The 27,065-nt window shown below is 40.0% G+C and overlaps 1 protein-coding gene across 22 annotated transcripts in view; it reads left to right on the top strand.

Annotated features, from left to right (window-relative positions):
- Positions 1 to 27,065, top strand: part of GPHN (gephyrin) — a 604,586-nt gene that overhangs the window by 522,320 nt on the left and 55,201 nt on the right. For all 22 annotated transcript variants that reach the window (XM_067557745.1, XM_067557750.1, XM_067557759.1 and 19 more), the window contains 5 exons: positions 4,682 to 4,737; positions 13,727 to 13,846; positions 21,283 to 21,341; positions 21,561 to 21,714; positions 24,726 to 24,847. In XM_067557745.1, coding sequence (XP_067413846.1) covers positions 4,682 to 4,737; positions 13,727 to 13,846; positions 21,283 to 21,341; positions 21,561 to 21,714; positions 24,726 to 24,847 — 511 coding nt within the window. The remainder of the gene's footprint in view (positions 1 to 4,681; positions 4,738 to 13,726; positions 13,847 to 21,282; positions 21,342 to 21,560; positions 21,715 to 24,725; positions 24,848 to 27,065) is intronic.

Consider the following 27,065-nt stretch of genomic DNA (forward strand, 5'->3'; position numbering starts at 1 on the left):
TCTGTTATACATGAAAACATATTCAAAGCCTAGCCCCAGGACCACTCACTATCAGTGACTGTTCTTAGACACAAGGATGGGAAAAGTTTTGGCTCAATTTTGCTGAGTTCTTTACACCCTTTCCTATTTGAGAATTTGGAATCAAGGATTAAGGGACTTTGTTGGACTTTTTATTAAAGTGAAATTAATCTTTCCTTCAAAAATTAGTAAATGCAATGGGCTTCCATCTGCAATTTGTAGACTGGTTTCAGAATGTGAACTCAATAAACCATTAACCATTGCCAACCATGCTATTCAGAGTAGCCATTCTTCCTGAAAGCAATTCTTCTCAGAGTGGTAAGGGAATCTAGATATCTCCAGAGGACTGTTTGGGGTGTTGAAATGAAACAAAGGTTACTGGATAAGGTCATCATTGATTGTTCTTCACTACCGGGAATATTTTGAAACTCAACAGAATTAAAATGGATAAAAGGACATATTTTTAATGCAGTGTAAACTATGCAACTCATTTCCACAGGAAACTCTGGAAGTAAATAGCTTGTAAAGATTTTCATAAGGATTAGATATTTATACAGATAAAAATCATATCTAATTATACTAATTAACATGAACAGTTACAAATATAATAATTTTTTATTATCTAACGCATGAACTACCTGCTGGGGTCAAGTAGAAATTTCTTTTTGTGGTATATAGCATTGTAGAAATAGATGTTTCTTTGCATCTTTTCTGAAGCATCTAGCATTAAGTACTTGTCAAAGTTAGATTTCCAGACTACTGTATATAGACAGTCTGTTTCAATGTGTCAATCTGTAGATGCCTGTGAACTCTTGTGTTGCTGAGGAGATGGTGAACAGAAGCACTTCAGCAGCATAGTGTGTTTCACCTTAACCAGGGCTACTCACTCAATGTGAATGAAAGATAAATCTGCATTTGAAGTGCAGTGCATCTTGATTCAAACTGCCATGAACATCATTTGCTAGCATACTGGCAGCGAAGTAGTGAAATGCATCTCATAGCTCTTGGATCATCAATAAACTCTGGTGCACTTTTGAGCTCATCCATTACATGACTTCTGAAAGCAACTGGTGGCACATGGAAAACTCTGAAACATATTTTATTTAGAAACAGATCTGCTTACATTATATATTGTCTGTCTTTCTTTCCCCTCATGTTTCCCTGCTAGCAATATTGGTATGAAAACAAGATTTTTGTTTCTTCGTAGTTCATCCACTCCTATTATCTTTTCCTCACCTTATATTATAACCCTCCATTAGATACATCATAATCAGTCCCAAAGCAACCATTTGTGGTATTAGGTAGGGAATAAGCAGTAGATGCAGATGAACTCCTGTGAAACAAACTGCCTGTTTTCCTAGAGAACAAGTTGATAGATATACAGAAGATATGAGAAGTAGGCAAAGCTATTTATTTAACAGCTGAGTACTGCTCTTTAAGGAAAGGAGTCAATTAAAGAGAAGCATGGTTTGGTTTTGAGATTACATGATTTTTAATATGATTTTGAGTATTTGACTAAGAAAATAGCCAACACAACTCATTTAAAATTGAATGAAGATTACTGGGCAATGTTACATTCTATTGCAGACCCAAGTGGTTTGTCTGAAATAGCAGATATAGAGAGTCTGGTGAAATTAACTCACCACTGCACCAGACTCTATATGTAGATTTGGCAGAAAGTGCTCCCAACACTCCTTTTTGGGGTCTACAGTCTATCACTTAACAGTGATAGTAATAATAATATTTAGTACTTTCCATCTAAAGAGCTCAAAAACCTTTCAGAAACATCAAGATTGCCAGCCTCAAATGTTCAAAAATCATGAGTCAGGCCCCCAAAAAATCATGAGATTTCTTTTTAAATTAAGAAATCTGATATTCTTTTTATTTGCATCCTGATTTCTGAGTCTTTAGGATGCACTCATTTCACATTTTCAAGCTTTTCTCTACATCAAGAGGGCTAAAAGCTTACTTTTTTTAATGAGAGCTGAGATTTTCATGTAATCTCTTGATTCCAATAACTAGGATTTTAAAAATACTAACTATTGTGAGACATGTTAAAATCTTGTGAGTCAGTAACATTGTGAAAAACTTGATTCTGCCACCCTTACCTGTGATGAGTAGTACTTTACTCCATGTGAAATTTTAGTAAATCAGTGTGAAGTAAGGTACTTTTCAGTGTGACAGTGATAGACTCTGACCACAGTTGAGTAAGCATCACAACACCTTGGGGACATAGGTATGGTAAATACTTTCATTTTCCAGGTGGGGGTCTCAGAAAGTAAGAGAGATTGTCATTGTCAGAGCTGAAATTAGACCCCAGGGACTCAATTTTGTTTGCATTAACATCAGTGATAAAATTCTGATTTCAGTGGGAGCAGGATTTCTAGTCTAGTCTATACAGGTTCTTACACTGCCTGTATCACTGTAATTTCTGAGAATCTTCCAGTAGTACACTGAGTGATATGACTAACGTCTGTCACATATGGTTTGTTCTCTCTCTCATTTTTTCCCCCATGGGAAGAATTTTGCATCCAGCATAATGTTTTGTTTTGGTAAGTTTTTGGTTTGGGCTAGGGTTTTTTTTTTAAATGTATATGTTGGTCTATAGAGAAGGCAGGTGTAACCAGGTTGCCTACAACAGGATCTTGGCTAGAACCAGGCTTCTTCATCAAGGAAGACTCACATCTCTGCTCTCTGTTCTCCTTCCTGGTCAGCTCCCTAACTGAACTGGGTCTGCTCCTTTTAGGACCCTTCTCCTCTCCAGAGAACTGCTGCAAGCATAGTGGGGCTGGGCCAGTTGTGTCCACAGGCTCTTATTATCCCCCTCCCTGACAGTGAAGGGGCCTATCTGCCCCATCGCAGGAGGTCACGTAAATGTTCCTTGCACTTGGAGCAGAAGGTGGTAAGTTTTGTGATGATTCTTAGTTCCTATGAGAGTTCATTCCACAAGTCTCAGACCAGTCCCCCATCTCCTGCACAGATGAATCTTTACCCTTATAGTAGAAAGCTTCATTGTGCTGAGGAGTGGAGTTATTGACCCTGGTCTTCATATTAGAGCTTTAGGCAATCTTCTAGCTATGTTGGGCCCAGAGCACTGAGTGCCTTGAAGATAAGGAGAAAGACACCTTGAACTTGATTCTGTGAGAAGCCAGTGTTGAGGGTGGATGATGAGAGATCCCAAGTCTCCTGACTTCCAGTCCTGTGCTCTACCTCTAGGACTATATTGCCTCCTCTAGATATATAGTAATCACATTTGTGTGTAGCATGGTCAGTTGGTTAGAGCAGTTAACTAAGTGCTAGGGCTCCCAGATTCTGTTCCTGACTCTCCCTGTGAGACACTGAGCAAGTCACTTACTATGTCTATACCTCACATTCTTCTTCTGTAAAATGCTGATAACGCCTACCTCAGAAGGTTGCTGTGCGGTTTAATTAATTAATGTTTGTAGAGCACTTAGAGATCCTCAAATGAAAGGTATTATAAAAGCATAAATACAGTTCTTAAGGCAGAACACCTAGCGATGCTGATAGTTAACACCTCTTAACACTTAACACTTCCCATGATTTCAGTTGCTTCAAACTTCAACTGTTCACACTGATAATTTCCATGTTTGGTCTCTGCCTCATTCAGTTTCAGCAAAAGCAGTTTAAGTGTTTCTGATACCAAGAGTAGGGAAAATAAGGCAGTGTTTCTCAATTGTTTTTTTGAATCTTTCTAGTACCTCCAAAGCAGAAACTCAGTTTGCCAGCAGAGGTATTTTTGCTGTCCCTTTGAAAATCTGTTCAGATATGAACAAATGATCAGCCCTGGGAAAATTCCATTTCCATATACATTAAAATGTATCTCTTAGTTTTCAGAATGCTCCAACTGCAGTGCGCAGACACACTTGTCCACCTGCTCTCCCCTATTAAAATTCCTTTTTGTAAATGAAGGTGCACTAGGGAGTGAGGAAATGATGAGTTCAAATATCACCTCTGACACTGACAGCTAGGAACAGAACCCAAGTCTCTAACATGGCATCCATGAGTCATATCTACTTAGTCACACTATCTGCCAGAATGAATGTGTCAGATGTACATTCTTGTCTATACTGTCTGTAACCAATAAACCACACTCCTCCCAGAGCTACGAAGGTAACCTAGGAATCTTGATATCCAAAATTCTGCTGTTGCCTTTCAAAGAGTTATGTAATATGCTGGCAAAATATATATCATGCTCCCCCACCCCCAGTGGCAGTTTCACAGAGAGGATAACCAACTATTGCTGTTACCTTTACCTCATGAAGTAAAGACTTTTATACTAAGAATCTTATGTACAACTGGCAATCTTTGATATTAAGATAATATCTGCTAGTCTCCTTTTGCATTCTCCCAGATCTCTGCATACCCTTGGAAGAGTTAGGAACAATGCGTGTATCTGAGCAATTTTGTAGTAGAAAATATTATATAACCTGTGATTAGCAAAATTATAAATACATCTTAAAATAGACCTAAAAGTTCAAAATGTTTTTGCAAAATATTCATATCCTCTGATACAGGTTCTAAAGAAGCAGCTCTGAACTAAAACTTAGATTATTCTAAGGTTCTCTCCTTGTTGATTTCTAAGTTTTCCCTTTGCACTGGTTCAATCTTTTTATCATCATCTTTCTTCTGTACTATCCTACAGCTGCTGATGGTCCTGGGGATCGATTCATCATTGGGGAATCCCAAGCTGGTGAGCAGGTGAGTGCAATTTCTTTTCTCTTCTTCTTTTCTCTCTTTTTTAAGTTGTTTTTGTTTTTTTTTTCTTCTCTTGTAAGACTAAAGATCTGGCTTTTTTTTTTTTTTTTTTTTTTTTTAATTATGCCTTGCATTTGTGCTCTAGATTCATCACAAGTGCTCCAAAGTTTGTATTGGTTATTGAAGTTGACACTAAATAATTACAAAGTTGAGTGCACTGTCTATCCTGCAGCCATACAAATGGGGACATGATCTCAAATGCTAAGTAGTGTAAGACCAGGTCAATACTTGCATAAGAGACTCAGGGGGAAACTCCAGAATACGTTAGGGGGTAATGTTGGTGATTTAGTAGATGGTGCTTTAAGCACTTATCCAATGCCTTAGCATGATGTTATGGGGTGCTGTGCTTTTGGTAGTGTAATTTTTCAGAAAAAATAGAAAACCAAAATCCTGACCATTTGTCATTGACAAATTTTCAAAGGGGCCTCAACCCAGAATTTATTTGTGCATGTGCAGATGACTTGCATATTAAATTTTTGCACGCTGTTACTTTTATGTGCAACTGATGCAATTAACATACAAACCCAAAAATGAGAATTCTCTAAGAAGTCTTAAAATATGCAGAATTACATTAGTAATTTTCCCTTCTTCTGACTCCCTCAGGCAGATGACTCTTTACTGTACTCAGATATTAGGGAGGTAGGAGTGGCTTTGTCAGAGAGAGGATCTAGGGTATGAGCTGAGCTGTCCTGAAGGAGGAGCCCTAGAAGCAACCTAGTCTGTGGGAGATGGTCTGAGATGACTTTTATGTTGTCGTATTGTTAATTATTGTGTTAATAAAGTCAAATTCCAGCAAAGGGGTGAATGCGTACTCTACTAAATGTGTGAATTGAGTTTGAGAGCAAGTTAGGAATAGTGTCTGCTCATGCCCTGCTTTATTATATAAGTATACATGAATTGTTCAAGAGTAGATGGGATAAAATTCCTGCACTGGCACCAAGTGATGGACTAGAACACAGGTTCCCAGCCACTTTGAGCTACTCTACAAGTTTATTACACTAAGAGCTCAAGTAAATGTTCTGTCTCCCATTAAGCTGTACATGCTTTAACCCCCAGTGCTCGTTAGGCTGCTCCAAATCCCTGTTTTGTAATTTCTACCTAAACCCATTGTATATTAGAGCATGCACAAAAGGAATGAGTAGTGGGCAGCACGGAGGCTTATCATTCCATACACAGAGCGTTTACATTGAGTACTAGTCACAAAACCCTCAGGTATAGTGGGCACATTTCAAGGTTAATTCTTGTTTTAGGGGTATTGTCAATTCCAGCACTATTTCCTATACTTAACATTTCATTAATGACTCTAAAACTGTAACGCCTCTGAAACTGGAATAATTTTTTTAAGTGTACTTCTCCTAGTACACTCACTGCTCATTGAAAACCACTGAGTTAGAGTTCCAAGTAGATCAGGTCCATCACTATCAGCTATTGTTCCATGACATGTACAACCTGTTCATTCTTGCCAACCCCGAGAATCATGTCAGATCCCCAAAATTCACAAGCTTCTCTTAAAAATTAAGAATTTCAATACTAATTAACTTTGCAGTACTTTTTAACTGCCTTGTAGTTTTTTAGCTTGTAGCATTCATAGTTGCAAACTTTTATCCACAGTGATGAGGATTAGAAAATTGCTTATTTTAAGAAAAGCACCAAACATCACAAGATTCACTATAACATTGTCATACTCTGCAACACAGTCTACTGTACTAAATCCTCCATCAATATTTACCTTGATATTTGCATACCTTGCCTACTTGCAATTAAAAAATCATAGATCACTAGTGCTGTGGTAGAGTAATGCTTACAAGCATTGGAGTGCTGCAGAAGCTCTGCCTTAGGAGGGGATGGAGTTCTACAGGAGGAGAATGTCCTGTGTCCTGAAGAGTTCAGAAGATCTGTATTAGGAAAACAAGGGGGAAATGGAGTTTTTCTCCTGTGAAGCTCAAGAGTTCCAAAATGGATGTACAGGGACTTTCTATCTTTTAGAGCTCATGGGTTTCTGAAGAAGATTAGTCGTGGAAGGCGTTCTCCTAAAGAACAGAAAGTGGAGGCGGTAACTAACTTTCCACTTTTTCCCCACTCAGTCCTGCAAGTACTAGTGGCGAGCAGAAAAAATCTTTTGGCTGGTGACCTTTTGAATGATTTGTCAGGGGTTGCCTCTCAGGTCAATAAATCTACATGTTCATCTCCTTCACAAGAAATGACTTTATACTCTGTGAAATCTCAGTTTAATTTAATCTTTCATTCATTGTTAACAAATACTGCTTTGTACATTACAGAGCAATTAACTGAACAATTAACAGGAGGGAATTGAGGATGGATTTGGTTTTGACTCTTCCTATAAGGAAAAGGAGCCACTGAGGGAATAAGTAGAATGAAATTGAGAATTGCAGGGAGCCACAATCAGCCTAGACAATAACAGAGTAGGATATGCCTAGACCAATTTGTGAACTCTGTTTTGTTTTCTGGCTTCCATTTTGTGTGCTGTATTGAAAAAAACAGCCTGACCTGGACAAGGTCAATCTATTCCAGACATTGCCCTGCCTGGGAGGAGTGTAGTTCATTCCAAAAAGGACTGTCAGTGTGAGACCCATCAACTTTGAATATCTCTCCAACAACTGCTTCACCTCAGGAGACAATGGTTTTCTTCATATGGAACTCACATGGCTGGGGGTTGGAAAACAGGGTCAGAGATGGTATTTAAGGATGGGGACTGTCTCCTAGCTGGAGAGAAAAAGAAGGCAGGAAGGACTCTACATCTAGCCTAAAATGCTGACCAGACCTCAGGGCTTGTCTACATTTACAGCACTTGAGTGGCGCAGCTGCACTGCTGTAGTGCTTAGTAAAGACGCTACCTATGCCAATGGGAGTTCTACTGGGCCCTAGCAACTGGGAAGGCTACCGGAGGCTGCTGACTGGGAAGGACCCTCCCAAGGCCAGCCACGACCTAGAGGAGCTGCCCATCACCTGGAACCCGCCAGAGCTGCCTGAGCCCTGGAGGAGCTGTCATTTACTAATGGCTCTAAGGAGTTCCCGGACCTGCCAATAGCAAGGGACTGTTGGGATTCCCTCTAGTCACCTGAGCCAGAGAATCTAAGGAAGACCCCTGGCTCCAGGTACCTGGGTTCAGGGTGGGAGGAAGTAGCCCAGAGAGAGCCAACTACACTCTGGCTGAGCTTGCACTCGCACCAGTATCAGTGCGTTGCAGCTGGAGCCCTACTGACCCAGTGGCAGAACCTCTTGCCACTGATAGGGACCTGGACTGGGACACAGTGGAGTCAGGTGGGCCTCCAACCCGGGAGTGCTTGTCTCCTCTGGGCCCGCAGCTGCAGAGGATACCAAGTGTTGGTGTATATAGACTCCTCGCCACCCCTGCCCCGCCTGAGGGCCGGGAAGGCTACCGATCCCACTAACTTTCCCCTTGTAGTAAAAACAACAGGAATCCTGTAGCACCTTAAAGACTAACAAATTTCTGTGGGTGTATGCTTTCATGGGCTGCAACCCACTTCCTCAGATGCATCCTTGTAGTAAGACACTGTGGCCTTCCTCGGAGCCTGGGCCTGAGGAAGGGCCACGACATCCTTACTGGACAGATCTGCCAGCTTACAATAAGAAATTCCTTGATTAAGTCTGTGTTCCTTGTTTGTCTGCCATGTTGTTCCTGAAGAGCTTAATCAAGAAGCCCAGAGTACCCACAGTGAAGTGGAACTCTGAGGGAAGGTGCATCAGCCACTGGGGACTCTGGAGGGCTGAGGCACCAGTTTTGGAGTCTACAGCAGCGAGACTACAAAGTCTCATGTCTCAAGAAAGGGTGGCAGATATGGGATCTGCACCTGGGATTATGCCTTAGAGACCCAAAGCTAGGGAGAGTGACCCGGCTCTACCCAGACCTTCTTGATTTAGGAGCATGTGGGATCCAGCTATTGCTCATAACTTATAACATGCTAGTGTCCATCTAGAGAGTCTCGGACAGGTTGTGACAGACAGCATTTGGAGCAAGCTATCCCAGTGTTCTGGCAAGAGCAGAAATAAGTGTCTATTTTCAAAAGTTAGTTATAGATCCCCTGCTCCTAGAAACGGGCTACACAGGAAACAGTGTATTTAGTCTGAGTGAGGAACACGAGTACAGCATATCATTCTGTGGTGACTCCCTTTGGTTCAGGAGTAAAGCAACTAAGTTATGAAAGGATTTGTATCCATCACCCTTTGAGTGGAAGTGCATTTGTCACAATAGGAACTTTGGTAGGTTGAGTAAAGGGTGAGGTCCTTATGACATTTTTTAAAAGGCCTTTGAGAACCCCCCAGGTCCCAAAGAAAGTGGGGTACATTACTAAGATCAACATCAGCTTGATCTGATTACAGTAATAATCTAAGACAACTGAGGATTTTAATCAGAATAATTATTAATAATCTATGTTGTCTAATGGTTAGAGCAGGGAACAACTCGTCAGGACTCAGGAGTTTTGTTTTAATCTCTGCCACAGAAGCACTCTGTGACTATATGTAAGAGACAGCCTCTCTGTGCCTCAGTTTCTACATCTGTAAAATGGCATTTTGATGTTTTTAAACCATTTTGAGGTTCTAAAATGAAAGGCACTATAAAAGTGCAAATATTATTATTACTATGTATCTTACAACTTCTCTGTATCAAAGCAACTTCTTTCATCTTAATTACCATTTTCTTAGTTGCATATTTCATATTGATGATTGCAAAATCTGGGCTATTACCTGAGGGAAAAACTAAGTAAATAAATAAAATATTTTGTGTAGCACCAATAGCTTTATTCATTCTGTTTTAGAGTGCCAGTGCACTTGGGGTGGTGTAGAAAAGAATAAAAACAAACTAATATAATAAAACATAATAGAATACCACTCTCTCAAATACATAAAAACAAATAGAATATGTTCAGTGTTAAAAAGGAAAAAAGGAAGGTAATAAATATACAGTCAACAGTGCTCACTGTAAAAACACCTAGTCACATTCACAGGTGTGTTCAGATGCTAAAAAGCATTGGAAATTTATAAATTAGAAATGAATAATTATGCTAATTCATTGGGCAAAAAACTGAAAACACAGCACATTTTACAACAGTTGACCCTAATCATTGAATTCTGACATTTTCCTAGTCGTATGATGTTCCTTATGAGGCCAAAAGGCAATACATTTAAAATGGGAGGAAATTTAAATTATTTTTTATGCAATATACAATTATCCTGTGAAACTCACTGCTATAGGAGACGGATAGCTATATGAACAAAAATAGTATGTACTTTTACACAATAGCAAATATAAGTATAAAACATATAAAAAATATAAATATAAAACAAAAATAAGGGCTCTAATGATTCCAGGTGTAAACTAATGGTTTAGCCTTCTGAAGCATCTGTTTTAGTTGAAAACCAGAAATAGGGTATTAGATTAGATGGACCATTTGTCTGCTTGGAGAAGGCAAATCCTTTTTTAAAGACTATTTTTAAAAAGACTTTCAGATAAAATTTACCAACAAATAAAGCATGTGACAATTTCTATGTTCCTGGGTCAGTATATTTCCCTGAAGATCTCTTAAAACTGAAGAGTTCTATAAGGGACCCACAAAATGTCTTAATCTGAGCCACCAGGGAACTTGCTAAATTAGTAAAATGCATAGTAATGACCTGGATTCAAAGCTTGAATCACTGAAGACTTTAAGATTACTGTACTGATTGGATCAGATGGTTACTGGCCTAGTGGAAAAGGGAAAGCTGCAGACCTCATATCTTGATTTTAGTAAGGCTTTTGTCATGTGGGGCTGTGTCATTTTCATAAGGAGACTACAGGAATGCGGTCTAGATGAAATTACTATAAAGTCGATACACAACTGGTTGAAAAAAGCAAACTCAAACAGTAGTTATTAATGGTTTGCTGGCAAAGGGGGAGGGTGTATCTAGTGGGATACTGAAGGGGTCTGTCCTGAGTCTGGTATTACTCAATGTTTTGGATAATGGAGTGGAGAGTATGCTTATAAAATTTAAAGATGACACCAAACTGGGAGGGACTGCAGGCACTTTTGGAAAATAGGATTAGAATTCAAAAGGACCTTTATAAATTGGAGAATTGGTCTGAAACCAGCAAGATGAAATACAATGCAGATTTGTCAGGAACCATGGGGTTGAGTTCCCTCACCTAAGCCTGAAGCTAGCTGGTTCAGCTTTTAGGCAAGTTAATGAACCCATTGGGCTGTAGCAAACCCGCCTGACTGGCTGACCCACCCAAGTGGCTGAAAGGAGCCAGTAGGTCTGCATTTAAGTTCAGCAGCTGGTCACTAGCTGATCAGTGCTGATGCCAGCAGCTACAATTGCCCCTGTGCCTGCCTTGTTCCTAGCTTTGCTCCTGCCTCGTTCCTGTCCTGCTCCAGTCCACTCCTGCCCTCTTTCAGTTCTGCTCCAATCTTCCCCAGCCCTGCTCCCTTGCCCAGCTTCTAAGCTCCACTCTGACCATTGGCTGCGGTTACTGGCTTCTGACTCCAGCTTTGCCCCTTGGGTCAGGTGATTGACTCCTGACTCCAGCTCTGATCCTTGGCTTAATTCCTGGTTCCTGACTCTGACCTCTGGCTCCAGCTCTAACCATGAGGTAAGACTGACCATACCTTGGTCCTGACAAAAACAAGTGCAAAGTATTATGCTTAGGAAGGGAAAATCAAATACACAAATACAAAATGGGGAATAACCGGCTAGGCAGAAAAGGATCTCAGAGTTATAGTGGATAGTGGAATATGAGCTAAAAATGTGATGCTGTTGCAAAAAATGCAAATATTTATTCTGGAGTATATTAAAAGGAGTGTCTTATCTAAGACTCAGTAGGTACTTGTTCTACTCTACTCAGCACTGATGAAGTCTCAGCTGGAGTACTGTGTCCTATTTTGGATGCCATACTTTAAGAAAGATATGGACAGATTGAAGAGGGTCCAGAGGAGAGAAATGATAAAAGGTTTAAAAATCTGACCTATGAGAAAAGGTGAAAAAAAAAATGGTCATGTTTGGTCTTGAGACTAGATGATTGAAGGGAGACTGAATAACAGTTTTCAAATATGTTAAGGACTATTATAAAGAGGATTGTGATCAATTATTCTCAATGTCTGCTGAAGATAGGACAAGAAATAAGCAGCTGAATCTTCAGCTAAAAGGATTGTTAAATACTGGAATAGATTACCAAGAGAGGTGGAATCCTCATCATTAGACATTTTTAACAACAAATTTGATAAACACCTATCAGGGAATGGTCTAGGTGTATTTGATTCTGTCTTAGTATGGAGGAATGGACTAGATCAGTGGTTCTCAACCTGGGGTCCGCAGACCCTTGGGGGTCTGCAAATTACATCTAAGGGGTCTGCAAAAGGTTGTTGTTACCATAAAACAGTGGTTTTCAACGTGTGGTCCATGGACCCACAAGGGTCCGCAAACTATGTCTAAGATTTAGAAAAGGATCCTCACCGCCATTCAAAAATTTGTAGGGGTCTGCAAGGGAAGAAAGGTTGAGAACCACTGAACTAGATGACCACTCGAGGTCCCTTAAGCCTTGCATTTCTATGATTCTGTGGTTAGTGAAATTCCAGATATGGTACATAATTGTGCCCTTTTTAGTTCTCATTACCATTTTATTTATGCCCTGTTGAAAGGCATTTGATCTCCTTTGTCTTTAGAATAGACAAAATTAAATGCAGCCTCAACTTTATCTTGATAGATATGTTAACTTTGATGCTGCTTGATACATCAGGCCAAATTCACCTCCTCCCCCAATACTGCCCCAATGAACAAGGTACATCAGCTTTTGTTGTACTGATATTCCAATTTTATGTTGGCACTTCAGAGAATATCACCACATGAGACTGCAGCTGAAGGATGGATAGAGGAAATGAGGAGCTCTGCACAAAACAGGAAACTTGCACATCCTTCCCCATTAGCTTCCAGTTAATTTTTATTAGTGAGGTTTTTCTTTATTCTTTCCTCAAATGATTATGAGCAATGATTTTACTATGGTTTTTGGAAATATATATTATAAAAAATTTCTTAGTGATAAATTAAAAAAACCACACTTTCATTACATTTATTTTTCATGTTACTATTGGCTATTTTTTCTGTCATGCATAATACAGGCTTCTTATAGAGTTGTATTGTTTCTGCTAGGACTTTGTGCTGTACCATGATCTTGTGTGATTATTATAGAGCAACTTCTAACTCCATTATAAATTTTAGGACTCAGCAAATAGATTTGCATAAGATTTGCCCCATCCAAACCTCAATGTTTGGAGTTGATCCACATCACAGTAATGGGAAAATCTGCTTAGAAGTAAAGCACTGGGACATGTTTTTGCAGGAAGAACTTTTCCTAACCAGCTTGGTTATTTTTTTTTATTTTTGAAAATGTATTTTAGTGCTAGTGAAAGACTGCATCCCTCAGGACCGCAGTCCTCTATCCAAAGAGCATATACCACAGTAGCTCCTTGCCTATATGCTTCAGCCCCAATCCAGAGTGAGCACCTCTTCATGTGATAGGGGAGCTAATTCTCCTGGTCAGATCATTCTTTGGCTTCTTTACCAGCAAGAGTGCCGATTTATTATCTATTGTAATAGTTGTTTTTGTGATGTAGACACCTGTCTACTAGGAAAATGACTGAAACCACCAGCTTATTTCATACTTCCAATCACATAATAATGGCTTTCACTTACTGACCTGAGTCAGGTTTGAACCTGTGTTATTCTTTAATTACATAGGGGATTTACCATATTAATTCCACTAACGGAGTATCAAGCAGAAAATAAGCCACACTATGAAAGGATTTATTACACTTCAATTTATTTCTGCAATGTTGAAATGTTTTCAGGTTTTCCCTTTCCCTTGTTAAAAGTAAATTAGTGATTGTCATCATTTGCTTGTTTGTTTACTTTTTTTCAGCCAACTCAGACTGTGATGCCTGGTCAGGTAATGCGGGTTACAACAGGTGCTCCAATCCCCTGTGGTGCTGATGCTGTGGTGCAAGTAGAAGACACGGAACTCATCAGGGAATCAGATGATGTAAGTCATAACTAAAAACTCATTGTGCTAGTAGTTCTGCTTGCAGTAGCATGGCACCAAGGATTGCAGAGATTCATTGTGCAATCCAGTAACTTCATGAGACACTGTGTCATAGCCTCCAGGCTTTTTGTTCTATTTATTAATACTAGAGTACCACCTCCAGAAGGAGTCAAAACCTCCATACCTTACTCCTCTTCCTAGAATCTCGTAAATCTTTCAGTATTCCCGCTTCATGTAGTATCCTAGTCCATGCAGGCCTATTGAAGGCTTACTTATTCTCGTTTAGTATGTTGAATCGGGTTTTGAAATGCTGCAAACTCTTTATGCACTGAGAACTTGAGAATCTATATTAGCTGTATGTCCACTGGGAGCCTCAATCACTTATTGCGTTGATATACATTTCTATTAGCTGCTGCTGGTAATTAAAGGTTTGGCATTGAAGGCCTGCCTTGGCGTTCTTAGCGCAAGGAAGATAATGCTGACCCAAATGTCCCTCCTGTTAGCACATCCTCAGAGGAGATGTAACATGTTCCTTCCAGCTTGGAAGCATTTCCTAATTGCATCAGAAGGACAACTCACGTTAGCATCTCTCAGTTAGAATCAGAAGGGATAAAACAGAGGCTAAATTTTGTTGGAGTTCATCCTAGACCACATGACTGTACCTATCTATCATTCTAATGGTGGGTGTTTCAGGAAAACTAGCTCCTGCTTCTTTACCGCCCTACCTAAATAGGGAGACAGAGAAAAGTATATTGCACAAAACAATATTTCTTCCTAACTTAGCTAGTCAGAATCTGGAAGAGGAAGCTGCAATAGCAAAGATAAGTTTAATAAAAATGGACCATGACTGCAGAAGAAGGTACTCTCTTGGGAGGGAAGAAATTCAGCAGATAGTGATGTTAAATATGTCTCTGTCTGGGCCAAGGTCTGAACGAGTGAAGAGAAAGTTTACAGGACACTCAGGTCAAGTAAAAAAGAAAAAGAATTATCTCAGGGCTTTTGGATTCTTTACAAGAGTCTTGCTGAAACAAAATAACACATGTCAGCAATGTCTCTGGCTACATTCTCTCCGTGCAACTTAATAGTCTGTAAACTCCAAACAAAACAACAAGATGGCTGTTATGTCTTTGGGACTCCCTTTCTTGGCTTCTGGTCAGCACCCTCTCCTCTCTCCAGGCTTGATCATGTTCTCCCTGAAATCATAGCTAAAACTTCCATTGACTCTACTGATGCAGGATCAGGCCTGCTGACAATAAACCAAAAATCTCTTCACATCCCTGTCTGAGTCAGCAGGGCCTCCTTCCAGAGCCACCACTATCAGCCAGGGGCCCCTCCATATGCTGGTCTCTGAGCACATCGAGCACCTCAATCTTTGTGCAATACTCCATAGAGCTCCTAAGAGGAAAACTCAAGAATCCTCTCAAAAAGACACTGGGAAATAGAGCTCGGGTTCCCCAGGTAGGAAATCTACCTCAAAGAAACCCGATTGAGACAACTACTTCGGTACCTCCAAGTTCCCAACGCAGTACCAACAAGTCTGCAGGTTCCTCAGGTACTGCAAGCACCATTAAACCCAAAAAATCTAAATATTCAGGTTCAAAAAGATCATCGGTACTATCAGGTGATTGAGGCAACAAGGAAAAGAAGACTACTTCTTCTATGTTGGCACTGGTAGAATCAGCCAGGCTCTCAGTGCCTACCATTTTGGTATCACGTTATGCATGTTTTATACCAGTTATTAAGGGGGAGCATGATCACCCTGTCTTTGCACCAAAGCAGTCAGACTCTGCAACTGGTGCATATGAAATCACATCAGCATTTCAGCAGCTTACCTTCTGGGATTCGAAACATCACCGTGATACCCTCAACAGACACTTCTCTCAGGATCACGAATGGAAAATGGATCCCATTGTACCCCACCATATATTTCAATTTTGGGGCATCCCACAGATAAAGCTATTCACCATGACCAGAAACAGAAAGTGCTTTCAGTTCTGCTCAAGAGGGGGACTGAGCCGCCACTCCTTGGGAGATGCTTTTCTCTGTCATTGGACATTGAGTCTCTCGTATGTGTTTCCTCCAACTCCTCTAATATCCAAGGTGCGATCAAGATATTTGTACAGAACTAAGTCATTTAGAAAATCTCCCAGATTTTTTGTGTCTATTGTGGACAGATTTAAGGGATCTCCAGTTTCCAAGCAAAGACTCTCTAGATGGATATCTGGCTATATTACCTTTTGTTATCAGCCTAATGATCTCCAACCTCCTTCTAGAGTACTAACCCATTCAACGAGCTCTTTCTACTTCAGTAGCCTTTCTTTTGAATGTTCCCATTGCTGAGATGTGTAGAGCCCCAACTTGGACCTCCATAAACACCTTTTCTCAATATTATACAGTTCATAACTCAGCTTCTGTTCTGATGCTGTGCTTGGCTCTATTATTCTGTCTTTGATCTTGGACTCAACTCCAAAGACTCCTCTCCCCCCCACTTAGAGGGTACTGCTTGGTAGTCATCTGATGTCCCCATAGGGACACTACTCAAAGAAGGAGAGATTACTGACCCTGTGCAGTAATTGTAGTTCTTCAAGATGCATCCCCCATGGGTGCTTTCCGCCCTCCTTCCCCTCTGCTTTGGAGTTCTCTGTATGGAGTACTGCAGTAGTGAAGGAACAGAAGACAATTTGCCTGTGCAGCTTTACATAGCCACTGTGCAAAACATGAGGTGGAATAGAGCACTTCCATGGCCCATATGGGTTCTGCTACCTGAAATCTCCTATTGATGGCACATGGAATGTGTGGGCACCTGAAATGGAGCACCTATGGGGACAATATCTCAAAGAATTGCAGTTATTGTACAGGGTGAGTAAACTCTCCTTCTGGGCCATATGACCTTATGTACTTATGTCATATAGCAGGCCAGATTTCACCTATGCTCCATGCAAGGGTGGTTGAAATCAATGCATCTATCCCACAGACAGCATGTGAACATGAGAATGCAGATCACCCCAAGAAGTCCTCAAATTGTTGTACTGGTAGAAGGACCCTCTCCAGGTATGCAAAGGGCTGCTGTTTTCTCCTCCTCTGCCTCCCAAGATGTTGGTGACAGATACCTTCACGCTCTGTTGGAGAGCTCACCTAAACCACCTACAGATTCAAGGCCTCTGGACTCCCAAAGAGCTACCCCATCACATGAATGTTCTAGAACTCAGAGCTGTTAGTTTAGCATGTGCAGTATTTTCATATTATGCTGACTGACAATCCAGGAAATGACAGACAATACAATGGCAGTGTTTCATGTCATCAGACAGGGAGGACCATGATCATCCCCCTTTTATCCAGAAGTTGTTCCTCTCTGGAATTGGTGCATTCAGCACCAAATAACACCAGTAGCTCTGTATCTACCAGGCTTGCAGAATGTCCTGGTTGACCAGTTCAGCAGGCAACTCACAGACAACCGCAGATGGATTGTCAAGGACTCAATTCTGCAGAACATCTTCCATTGATGAGGTACCTGATAGTAGCCCTGTTTGCTTCAAATTGGAACAAGAAATGCCACATTATGCTCAGTGGCAGGATCCAGGTTCCCCATCAGATGCTTTCCTCATTTCATGGACTCCAGAAATAATGTATGCCTATCCACTGATTCCATTAATACTGAGGGTCCTAAGGAAACTCAGACAGGATTTAGCACTAATGATCATGCTAGCCTCAGCTTGGCATAGACAGTTTTTGTATTTGGACCTAATGACCAACTTAGTCAACTTAGTCTCCAATAACATTACCAGTCTTACCCAATGTGATTCATCAGATCCTACATCTCACCAAGCACTGTTGCATCTGATAGCATCAATGCTGGCTGGTGAACAAGCATCAAAAAAAGCTGTTCAGTGAAAGTCCAGAATATATTTGTGCATAGCAGGAAGGGCTCTGTTGGACTGATCTATGCAGCTAAATGGAAGAGGTTCTCTATTTCGACAGCATAATGATACCTGTCTTCCTTAGATAGATACCCTAATTCCTGCAACTCTGGATTATTGTCCATCCCCCAAAACATTACAGTTTAGCCATCAGCTCCATAGGGAATGTTTAGAATTCTTTGAGGGTGTCAACAAACATGGACAAGAGTGATCCAGTGGATATAGTGTACTTGGACTTTCAGAAAACCTTTGACAAGATACCTCACAAAAGGCTCTTAAGCAAAGTAAGTAGTCATAAAATAAGAGGGACGGTCCTGTCATACATCAGTAACTGATTAAAAATAGGAAACAAAGGGTAGGAATAAACAACCAGTCTTCACAGTGAAGAGAAGTAAATAGTGGGGTTCCCCAAGAATCTGTACGGGGACCAGTGCTGTTCAGCATATTCATAAATGATTCAAAAAGGGTTAGAGTAAAGTGGCAAAGTTTGCATACAATACATTACTCAAGATCATTAAGTCCAAAGCTGACTGTGAAGAGGATCAAAGGGATCTCACAAAACTGGGTGAGTGGGCAAGAAAATGGCAGATGAAATTCAATGTTTGTAAGTGCAAAGTAATGTACATTGGAAAATATAATCCCAGATATACATACAAAATGATGGAGTCTAAATTAGCTGTTACCACTCAAGAAAGAGATTTTGGAGTTAGTGTGAATAGTTCCCTGAAAACATCTGCTCAATGGGCAGCAGCAGTCAAAAGAGCTAACAGAATGTTAGGAACCATTAGGAAAGAGATAGATAATAAAACAGTAAATATGATATAAATTCATGGTGCATCCATGCCTTGATATTGTGTGCAGTTTTGGTTGCTCCATCTCAAAAAAGATATATTAGAATTCGAAAAAGTACAGAGAGGGGCAACAAAAATGATTCGGGTATGAAACAGCTTTCATATGAGGAAAGATTAAAAAGACTGTGACTGTTCAGCTTGGAAAAGAGACTACTAAGGGGGGATATTATAGAAGTCTATAAAATCATGAATGGTGTGAAGGTAGTGTTATTTACCCCTTCACAAAACACAAGACCCAGGGGTCATCCAATGAAATTTAATAGGCAGCAAGTTTAAAACAAATATAAGGAAGTACTTCTTCCCAGAACGCACAGTCAGTCTGTTGAATTCATTGCCAAGAGATGTTGTGAAGGGCAAAAGTTAACTGGATTCAAAAAAGAATTTGATAAATTCATGGAGGATAAGTCCATCAATGGCTATTAGCCAAGACAGTCACAGATGCAATCCCTTGTGTCCCTAAACCTCTGACTGAAGTTGGGACTGGATGACGGGATGGATCATTCAATAATTGCCCTGTTCTATTCACACCCTCTGAAGCATCTGGCACCTGCCACTGTCGGAACACAGGACACTGGGCTAGATGAACCCATTATGACCATTCTGATGTTCTTATGTTCCGTCTATACCATCTATCTATGAAAATGGCCTTTTTAGTGTCTATCAGCTACTAAAAGGGGAGGTGAGAATTAGGCACTCATAGCTAATTCACCTTAAACAGTGTTCTGTACAGACAAAGTGACTGCTGAAATGTCTTATCTAGTTGTATTAGATAATATTATAAATTATCTATATTAGATCCACCCATGCCGATTAGAGCTCACTCCATCAGGGCTAGGCAGCTACAACAGCTCCTCTGAGAAGCATACCAGTTTCATAAATTTGTAAGGAAGCAACATGGGGATCAGTCCACACTGTCACCTAGTATTATTCATTATTTGAGACCTTATGATCAGATGCCCACTTTGGCAGAAGTATCCTGCAATCAATGTTTAAATAATGAGGTCACTGTTTGCAAGTCACCTGAAGTGCAATATATATGGACAATCACTCAAAGAAAGAACGGCTACTTATTTTACAGTAATTGATTCTTCAAGATATGTTGTCCACATGGATTTCCATGATCTGCCATCTTTTCCCACTATTACGGAGTCTTATACCACCTGGGATTCTATGTTGTCAAAAGAATGGAGGGGCAGTGTGGCTTGCTCCACCCTTCATGCCTTCAGATTGAAGTGACTTGAGGACATCCAGGGTGCAGTCATGGCCTCAATGAACACTGCTGGACAAAAGTATGCGATTTCACAAACATGGGGCACATGCACACCAGAAGTGCAATCCAGGTGGACAACACATCTTGAAGGAACCACAGTTACTATAAAGTAAGTAATTGTTCTCTGTCAAAAGATTGAGATTGGATTCTCGTAATTCTTAATTTATTGGTTTTCAGAGGTTTAAATTTAGGCAATCTCCATATTCTGGGAGAGTACAAGGCATCACAGGACAGTCTTAACTCTGCAACAATGTTTTTGGGCATTTAATTTAAACCAAGATCCTTTCTGCTTCTCTGTGATGTCTGTCCTGGTTAAAATGCCAGAGTCTATAGCACTTTTTTACAAAAGTAAGGGGTAACCACAGTGTCCTGTCCAATATTGCCTCACTTTACAAAACAGGTTCTAATGTTCCATATGGCAAGGTAGCTATTTCTGAGCACATAATGGCTTGCCACGTTTGCCTGCATTGTAAAACAAGTGTCTAACTCATGGCATTGGGGTGCCTCAAATACAAAAGGTGCTAATGCAAAAATATTTTTTCTCCATTCTCAGCATAGTGCAAATACAATGCTGCTGACAACCTACCACTTTCTCACAGCTGAGCATTTTTATCATCTACCCACTTGCAGAGCTTATAAAATTGAATGTTTATACATATCACGTTGTCTATAAGTTAAATTGCCCCAGTGGATTTATTGGCATTGAGCAAAGCACCAGAGCATTGAAATCCTGAATATGTGAACACAGAAGCTCTATTAGAAAGCAGAGGTCAGGCTTTCTTACCATTGTCTTGTTCACAGTATATAAACATGACATTATAACCTCTCTCTGATATATACATAGTTCCCAGGAGGAGAGTGGGTCCTCCTGCAATACAAAAATTCCAAATAACCCCATGGTTGTTAGGATGGGCTTTTTCTTACTGCTTATCTGTTGGCGCAGTGCTTCTTGATTTTTCTCTCTGGTGAGTCTACTGCTGAAATGTTGCTTGAACACATCAGGTTGGCTGAGAAAAGGGGAAAGAATCCCTGTGGTAAACAAGATCAACACACAACCCAATGATATTATATGGGGAAGACACATAAGCATAGCAATCATAAAAAAAGCAAGGCAAAACTATGTATTCAGTGCAGGTCCTTTCCTAGTGAGCCCAGCTGGAAAGTAATTATGTTAAACTCTTTAAATTAGAGCACACATTGTAATGCACTCATGATCAAGAGAACCAAGAGGATGCTTGGGCCATAATATGATGGAGTAATCATTGTTGTGAAGAGATCAGACTGAGACATGGCCATTTGTGAACCATTAAGAAACAGTGCAGATTGGTGAGAAATAAAAGCTGATTAATTTTGTTTGGTTAACATAGTTGGAATTGTGTGATCTTCTCTTTTTTACAGGGCACTGAAGAGCTAGAGGTGCGAATTCTGGTGCAGGCTCGACCAGGCCAAGATATCAGGTTTGTAAATTACCTAGTTTTTAAACAGTTTAATATTGTTTTAAAGAATTTAATGGATAGTGCATGTTATAGTAATTGTTTTACTGTAAATAGCACTGAAATTTTGAATTTATGACCAGGGCACAGGTGTACATTCTTCACTTACAGCTTGACCAGGTAGCGAGAGTCATTTTGAATTATATTCTATTTTTTTCTTCTTTTTTGTGTTATGGTTTTCAGACCTATAGGACATGACATTAAAAGAGGTGAATGTGTGCTGGCTAAGGGAACTCACATGGGTCCATCAGAGATTGGTCTCTTAGCAACTGTTGGAGTAACAGAAGTAGAAGTTAACAAGTTTCCAGTGGTTGCAGTCATGTCAACAGGGAATGAGGTAAGAAAAATATCTTTAAACACAAGACTTTTTAAATTACTTTCTTCTGCAGGCATAACAGTAGTATTTTGGATAGTAATTCTCATCTTAATTCCAACTGAGCCTTGTTTAGTGGTGCTGAGCACCTGCAGTTCTCATTGACGTCAAGTTTAGCTGTAGGTACTCAGCACTTCTGAAAATCAGACCTATTGTTTTTTCCTCCACACAAGAATGTGGGCCAGATCCTTGGTCCCTCATAAATTCCCAGTTACAGTGACTTAAAACTCCTATATTGTTGAAGAATCCTTAGTAGGAATAGGGCTAGCATATCCAATCCTATGCCAGCCACTGTTCCTTATCAACACAGTGGGTATTCTAGGGAGGGCCAGGGATGTGGTGGAGGTGGAATCAGAATATAACGTGCTCTACTGATCGTGGCTGGCAGAGCAACTTCTTTTGAGCCACTGTCCTCTGTAACCATTCTGAGACTTTGAGTTAACCTGATTCAGAGCACTGATAAGTACCACCTGCTGAACAATTTGCTGTAGTACTCTGAATTTTCCTTGGCTTTATTTAACTAATAAACCAGTCCAACACTGCTTAGTTTGGAAGTTCTGACAAGATCACATGGCTGCAGAGACAAGCCTCCTACAGAGTGACATGCAAATCCTCAATAGGAAGTTTGGGATAATGGAAACAAAGATAAAATCCTTCATGGATTTCAACCTCATTATAGTTATAGGTCCATATAAGTGGAAAAGAAGGGGGCATAAGCTAAGGATCAGGAAAGCAGTTCACATGTTTTTGCATAAAAACTATACAGAAGAGATACCCCAGAAGAGACGATGCCTACTCTTAGCAAGAATCAACTGTAAAAAGGAGTTGTGCATGAGACTGGTCTTTGCCAGAATATCTTCTTTAGCATATGCTACAAAAATGTAGTTGTACACGTTTTTTTTGCAGAGGCTTCAAATACACTATAAAAACCAAATCCTCAGTAAAAGTAGATGTTGTTCTAGTATGTTCACAGACATATAAAGAGCACCCTAGTGGCCTATAAATACTCTTATTCTCTTATTTCTGATACTTTTTACAAGAGTTTCAAAATTAGAAACATGAATGGCAAAAGATTTATGAGAGACAGGGTGTGTGAGGTAATATCTTAGTTGGTCCAATAAAAAATATTACCTTACCAATCCTGTCTCTAATATCCTGGGACAACATGGCTATCACAACATTGCATACAAAGAATTTATGCTAAAACCAGGGGAATTTTTAAACAGCTGGTTTAGGTATTTGTGGGCAGTATCACTATATGGAAGATGAGGCATTTGGACCAATTTCTATAAAAGACAACTTATATCTTTAAACTGAATTAAAAGTCCTCACCTTCACCAACTAGAAAATCACTTTTATTATTGTCATAACTGTGCTGTATTTAAAAATCCAGTACCCTCAAACACGCATTTTGATCCAACATCTTGACTGTGCTCTTCTGAGGCAAACCTTTTGAAGTCTAAACACTAACATAAACCCCTAGCTATATTCTCATCCTATTGAAAGCTTTTGATGTGTTTAAATTTTAAATCTTTGATATGTAAAATAGAACCATAAAAATAAAGCTCCGTTCACATTTGTCCAAATCATTTCTAGTTGACACACTCAGTTGAAATACTTAATGCTCACACAACCCCAATTAAAGTTACTCTGCAACTGCAGAATGCCAACCCAGCTTTGGTTGCAGTCTTAACAGATCTCCTAAAATAGGCAGGAGTGAGCTGGGCAGTTGATACCTACAGAGAAAGCTCAGGATGCCCCAGTGAGTGGTGGTGATGAGTTGGTAAGTGGCACTCTTCCCTGTGAGCATCTTTTGTATAACATTTTAAACCTAGATCCTGCCCACTTGTGTTCATTCAACTTCCTGTGGAACTTTTCACAAGAATAGGGGTGCTAGTCATAGTGTTGCAACCTAGCCAAGTTCCATCCTGAATAATTATATTCTTACTACCTAAATTCCTCACTGGAAAGAGAATGCTATATCACTTGAAATTCATCACCTGTCCTCAACAGTTGTGTAGTGTTGCTGCATGCTGTTAATCAGCACTCTGGTCCATCCCAAAGGTCGCTGTGTTTCAGACATGGATGAAAGGATTCCTAATGTGTGTAAAATGAGTATGTATGTTTGCTAAGTACTTTGGCATCCTTCAACATGAAAGATGCTATGTAAATGTAAAATCGTCAATGTCATCATTGCCAGCTTTCTACCCGTTAAAAAACAAAACAGTTTTTCATCTAAAATGGATGTTCTTTTATGAATTACAGGCATTTGAAGCTGTGTTTTAGTTTTCATCTCTTAGGCTGTTATAGGTTTCCACATTTAAAATGTGTCTTTCAAAGTGAGGAGACACTAGACTTTATTATTCTTGGTCGCTGCTGCATCAACACACTTAGATCCTTAAGGTTTCAGTAAGATCAGAACAAGCAGATCTATCCATCAACTTGGAAATAGTTACATATTTAGAGTTTGTGTTTTGATTTATACTGCATGAGGTTGGAAGCCTGATACCTCCTGAAAAGAGGATTTGCCAACATGGATGCATTGAAACAATTTAAGAGGGAATCCTAGAAAAACTTATTATTTTGCTTTATCAGTGTCTCAGCCATGTGTCTTTTTGGCTTAAATTGCTGCATAGTCTCTGAATTCCCAGAATCTAGTGCTTAATTTGTGCCAGGGCTGAGCCCCTGCACCTTTAGACTTAGCAGTTCCTAGGCCTGGCGCCTCTGGGTTTGCCACATCAGTTATGAAAGTAAAGAAATTGCTTGAGCCCCAGCACCTAATTGCTTGAGCCTTGGCACCTCTTTCATTATAAATTAAGCACTGACAGAACCTATTTACAGACACACTATGACTTACTAGTCATTGGTGTCTGTCAGCAGGAATCGTATCCAACTTCAAAAGCAAGAAGTTTCCCATGAGCAAAGGCATATAACAGTCTGAGGAGACTGATTGGTCATGTGTCTCTGTTTTATAGCTGTTGAATCCTGAGGATGACCTCTTACCAGGAAAGATCCGAGACAGTAATCGTTCAACTCTCCTAGCTACAATTCAAGAACATGGCTACCCAACAATCAACTTGGGAATTGTGGGAGATAAGTAAGTACCACACGTTAATAAAGATTACCTATTACCTATCTATTGTCACTTCATGTTCATGTGATGCAGTTTAATGCACCAGTGGGAAAAGAAAACATGAAAGAAGCAACGTTTGCTGTGCAGCTCAGTGCAAATGTCACAGCATTGTGGTGGTGCTCATTTTGGAGGAAGAGTACTCTTTTATTTTTCTACCCAGTATAAAGTTTAACAAGCCCAATCCTAGCAGTAAGAGGAATAGTCTGATAAAGATGTTTTTAATGAGTGATGTTTGTCTTGTATAACCTTCCTCCTGTTGTACAGTTCTAGCATTGCCTCTACTCCCTGCAGTATGGGCTGAGCATAAATAGGGACAAGATAATAACACTAGCACTTGAATGGTGAAGTGTTTTGGTATCTATTCATGCAGCCTCATCATGAACATAAGCACACTGTATTTAATATATGCAAGAACCTGCATTTGGGGAATATGTTCTACAGAAATGTCAGTGTTCCTGATCTTTAAGAAGGTGTCTGTCTCACAGTTATTTCTCCATATTAAGATTTAGAGTATAACTTTTTGTCAGATTTCTTTAATCACTATTTTTTGGGCAAGGCCCAACTCTTGACTATGGGGTATTTTTAAAACAGAATTCCAGAAATGCACCCAAGTAGGCAAAAAGTTTTTCAGTGCTGTCCTCCAGTGAGCAATCTGTTTTGACTGCGGTTACACTTCTGTGATCAAGTCATTTTATTCATCTGACAATCATTTCTCCTTGGTTCTAACTAGGAGTGAAACTGATTTCTGCTTTTGAAACCTCTAGCAGAAATGTTTGCAGTGTTTGGTGTTCCTTCCTTGACAAGATTTTGCAATGTCTATAGTTGATTCAAACTCCAGTGGCTAAGGATACTCACCATTAACATTTTTCTGAAGTAATTTCTCGTCTTGATTCCTCTTATTTCTCATTGTGTGTATCAAACTGGCCAACAGACCTCAAAAGACTGCACCAGTTCAATCCAACATATTTAAGTAGCTAGTAGTTCACAGTATGTCCAGACACACTTTATGGTCACTGAAGCCAGTTTCATAATTATTCCTAACTATAAACTTAAACCCTGGGAGTAGGTCTCTTGATTGTTCAGCTGTGGCCCTGGAATTTTGAACCCACTTCCATCTAAGGGCTATAAGTGAAGACAGAAAAATTAGAAAAATAAAATCAGAGTAAAATGAATTCCCTTTGGATAACATCTGGCAGATGTCTCATTTTTGTGTGTTAAGTCTTAAAGGATTTTGATCTCTGAGGATTGCGACAGCAGGGTAGAGCATGAGCCAGGTCCCCTGATGTTATGCACTGCCCACAAATAAATGCTGCACTCTCTTAAAGCTGTACTCAATTCCTTCCTGACCTCCCTCTCTCCCTATTACTTCTGCATTGCTTTAGCTCTTCCATGCAGTCTCAGTATATCCTTAACATTTTGTCCCTATGTACTAGTTGCTCTTGTTTGGTTGTCTAAACTTAGAGGTTTTTGCCCCAAGTGCATTAGCACATTCTTGTAGCACTCTCATCCCCATTGTTCTGGCACTCTGCTGATCCCACTCTGGCAATTCAGCACTCTATTCCAGCACTTCACTTCTCATTCTGTTCTTGCTGGGGTTTCTCTTGAGGCACCCCCTTCTAACAGCAAGTATGTTTCTGAAGAAGGAAGAAAGACCACAGTTTCAGTCCATATCAGTTTGGTAGAACTTTGTCTATGTCCATGCTCATTGCATTTTCTGACTAAGAGTCAACCATGACATGCAGGAGTTTCAGATTGCCATGCAAATATTAACTAAAAAAGTAGGGAGTACCACTAAATCTACCTTGAGGAACCCCAAAGAGACTCCAATGCCATTTCCAGACAGCTCTTTACTGAAGTCTCCAGATTCTCTCTCACCCCCATCATCTCCCCACACAGACATATTCATGTCCAGAGACAGGACCAATGATTCCAGAGATTTAGTATATACTCAGCCACCATGATCAGTCATAATCTTCTATGAGGCTGCTATGAAGTGCTCTGTACCAGCTTTGAGCCTTCCTCTTGCCATGTATTTACAGGTGTAGGATCCCTTGGCACAGTTGGACCACATTTTTTTACTGAGGCATAAGCTTGCATCCTGAGAATTGGTGCTCCTGACACGGAAGCTTTGGATTTCACATTAGCATATCTAGCTCCTGTTGCACCAAATTCTGGCTCAAGT

Source organism: Emydura macquarii, unplaced genomic scaffold (assembly GCF_026122565.2).
Source record: "Emydura macquarii macquarii isolate MOO-44397 ecotype Brisbane River unplaced genomic scaffold, CSIRO-AGI_Emac_v2 contig_1876, whole genome shotgun sequence".
Lineage (NCBI taxonomy): Eukaryota > Metazoa > Chordata > Testudines > Chelidae > Emydura > Emydura macquarii.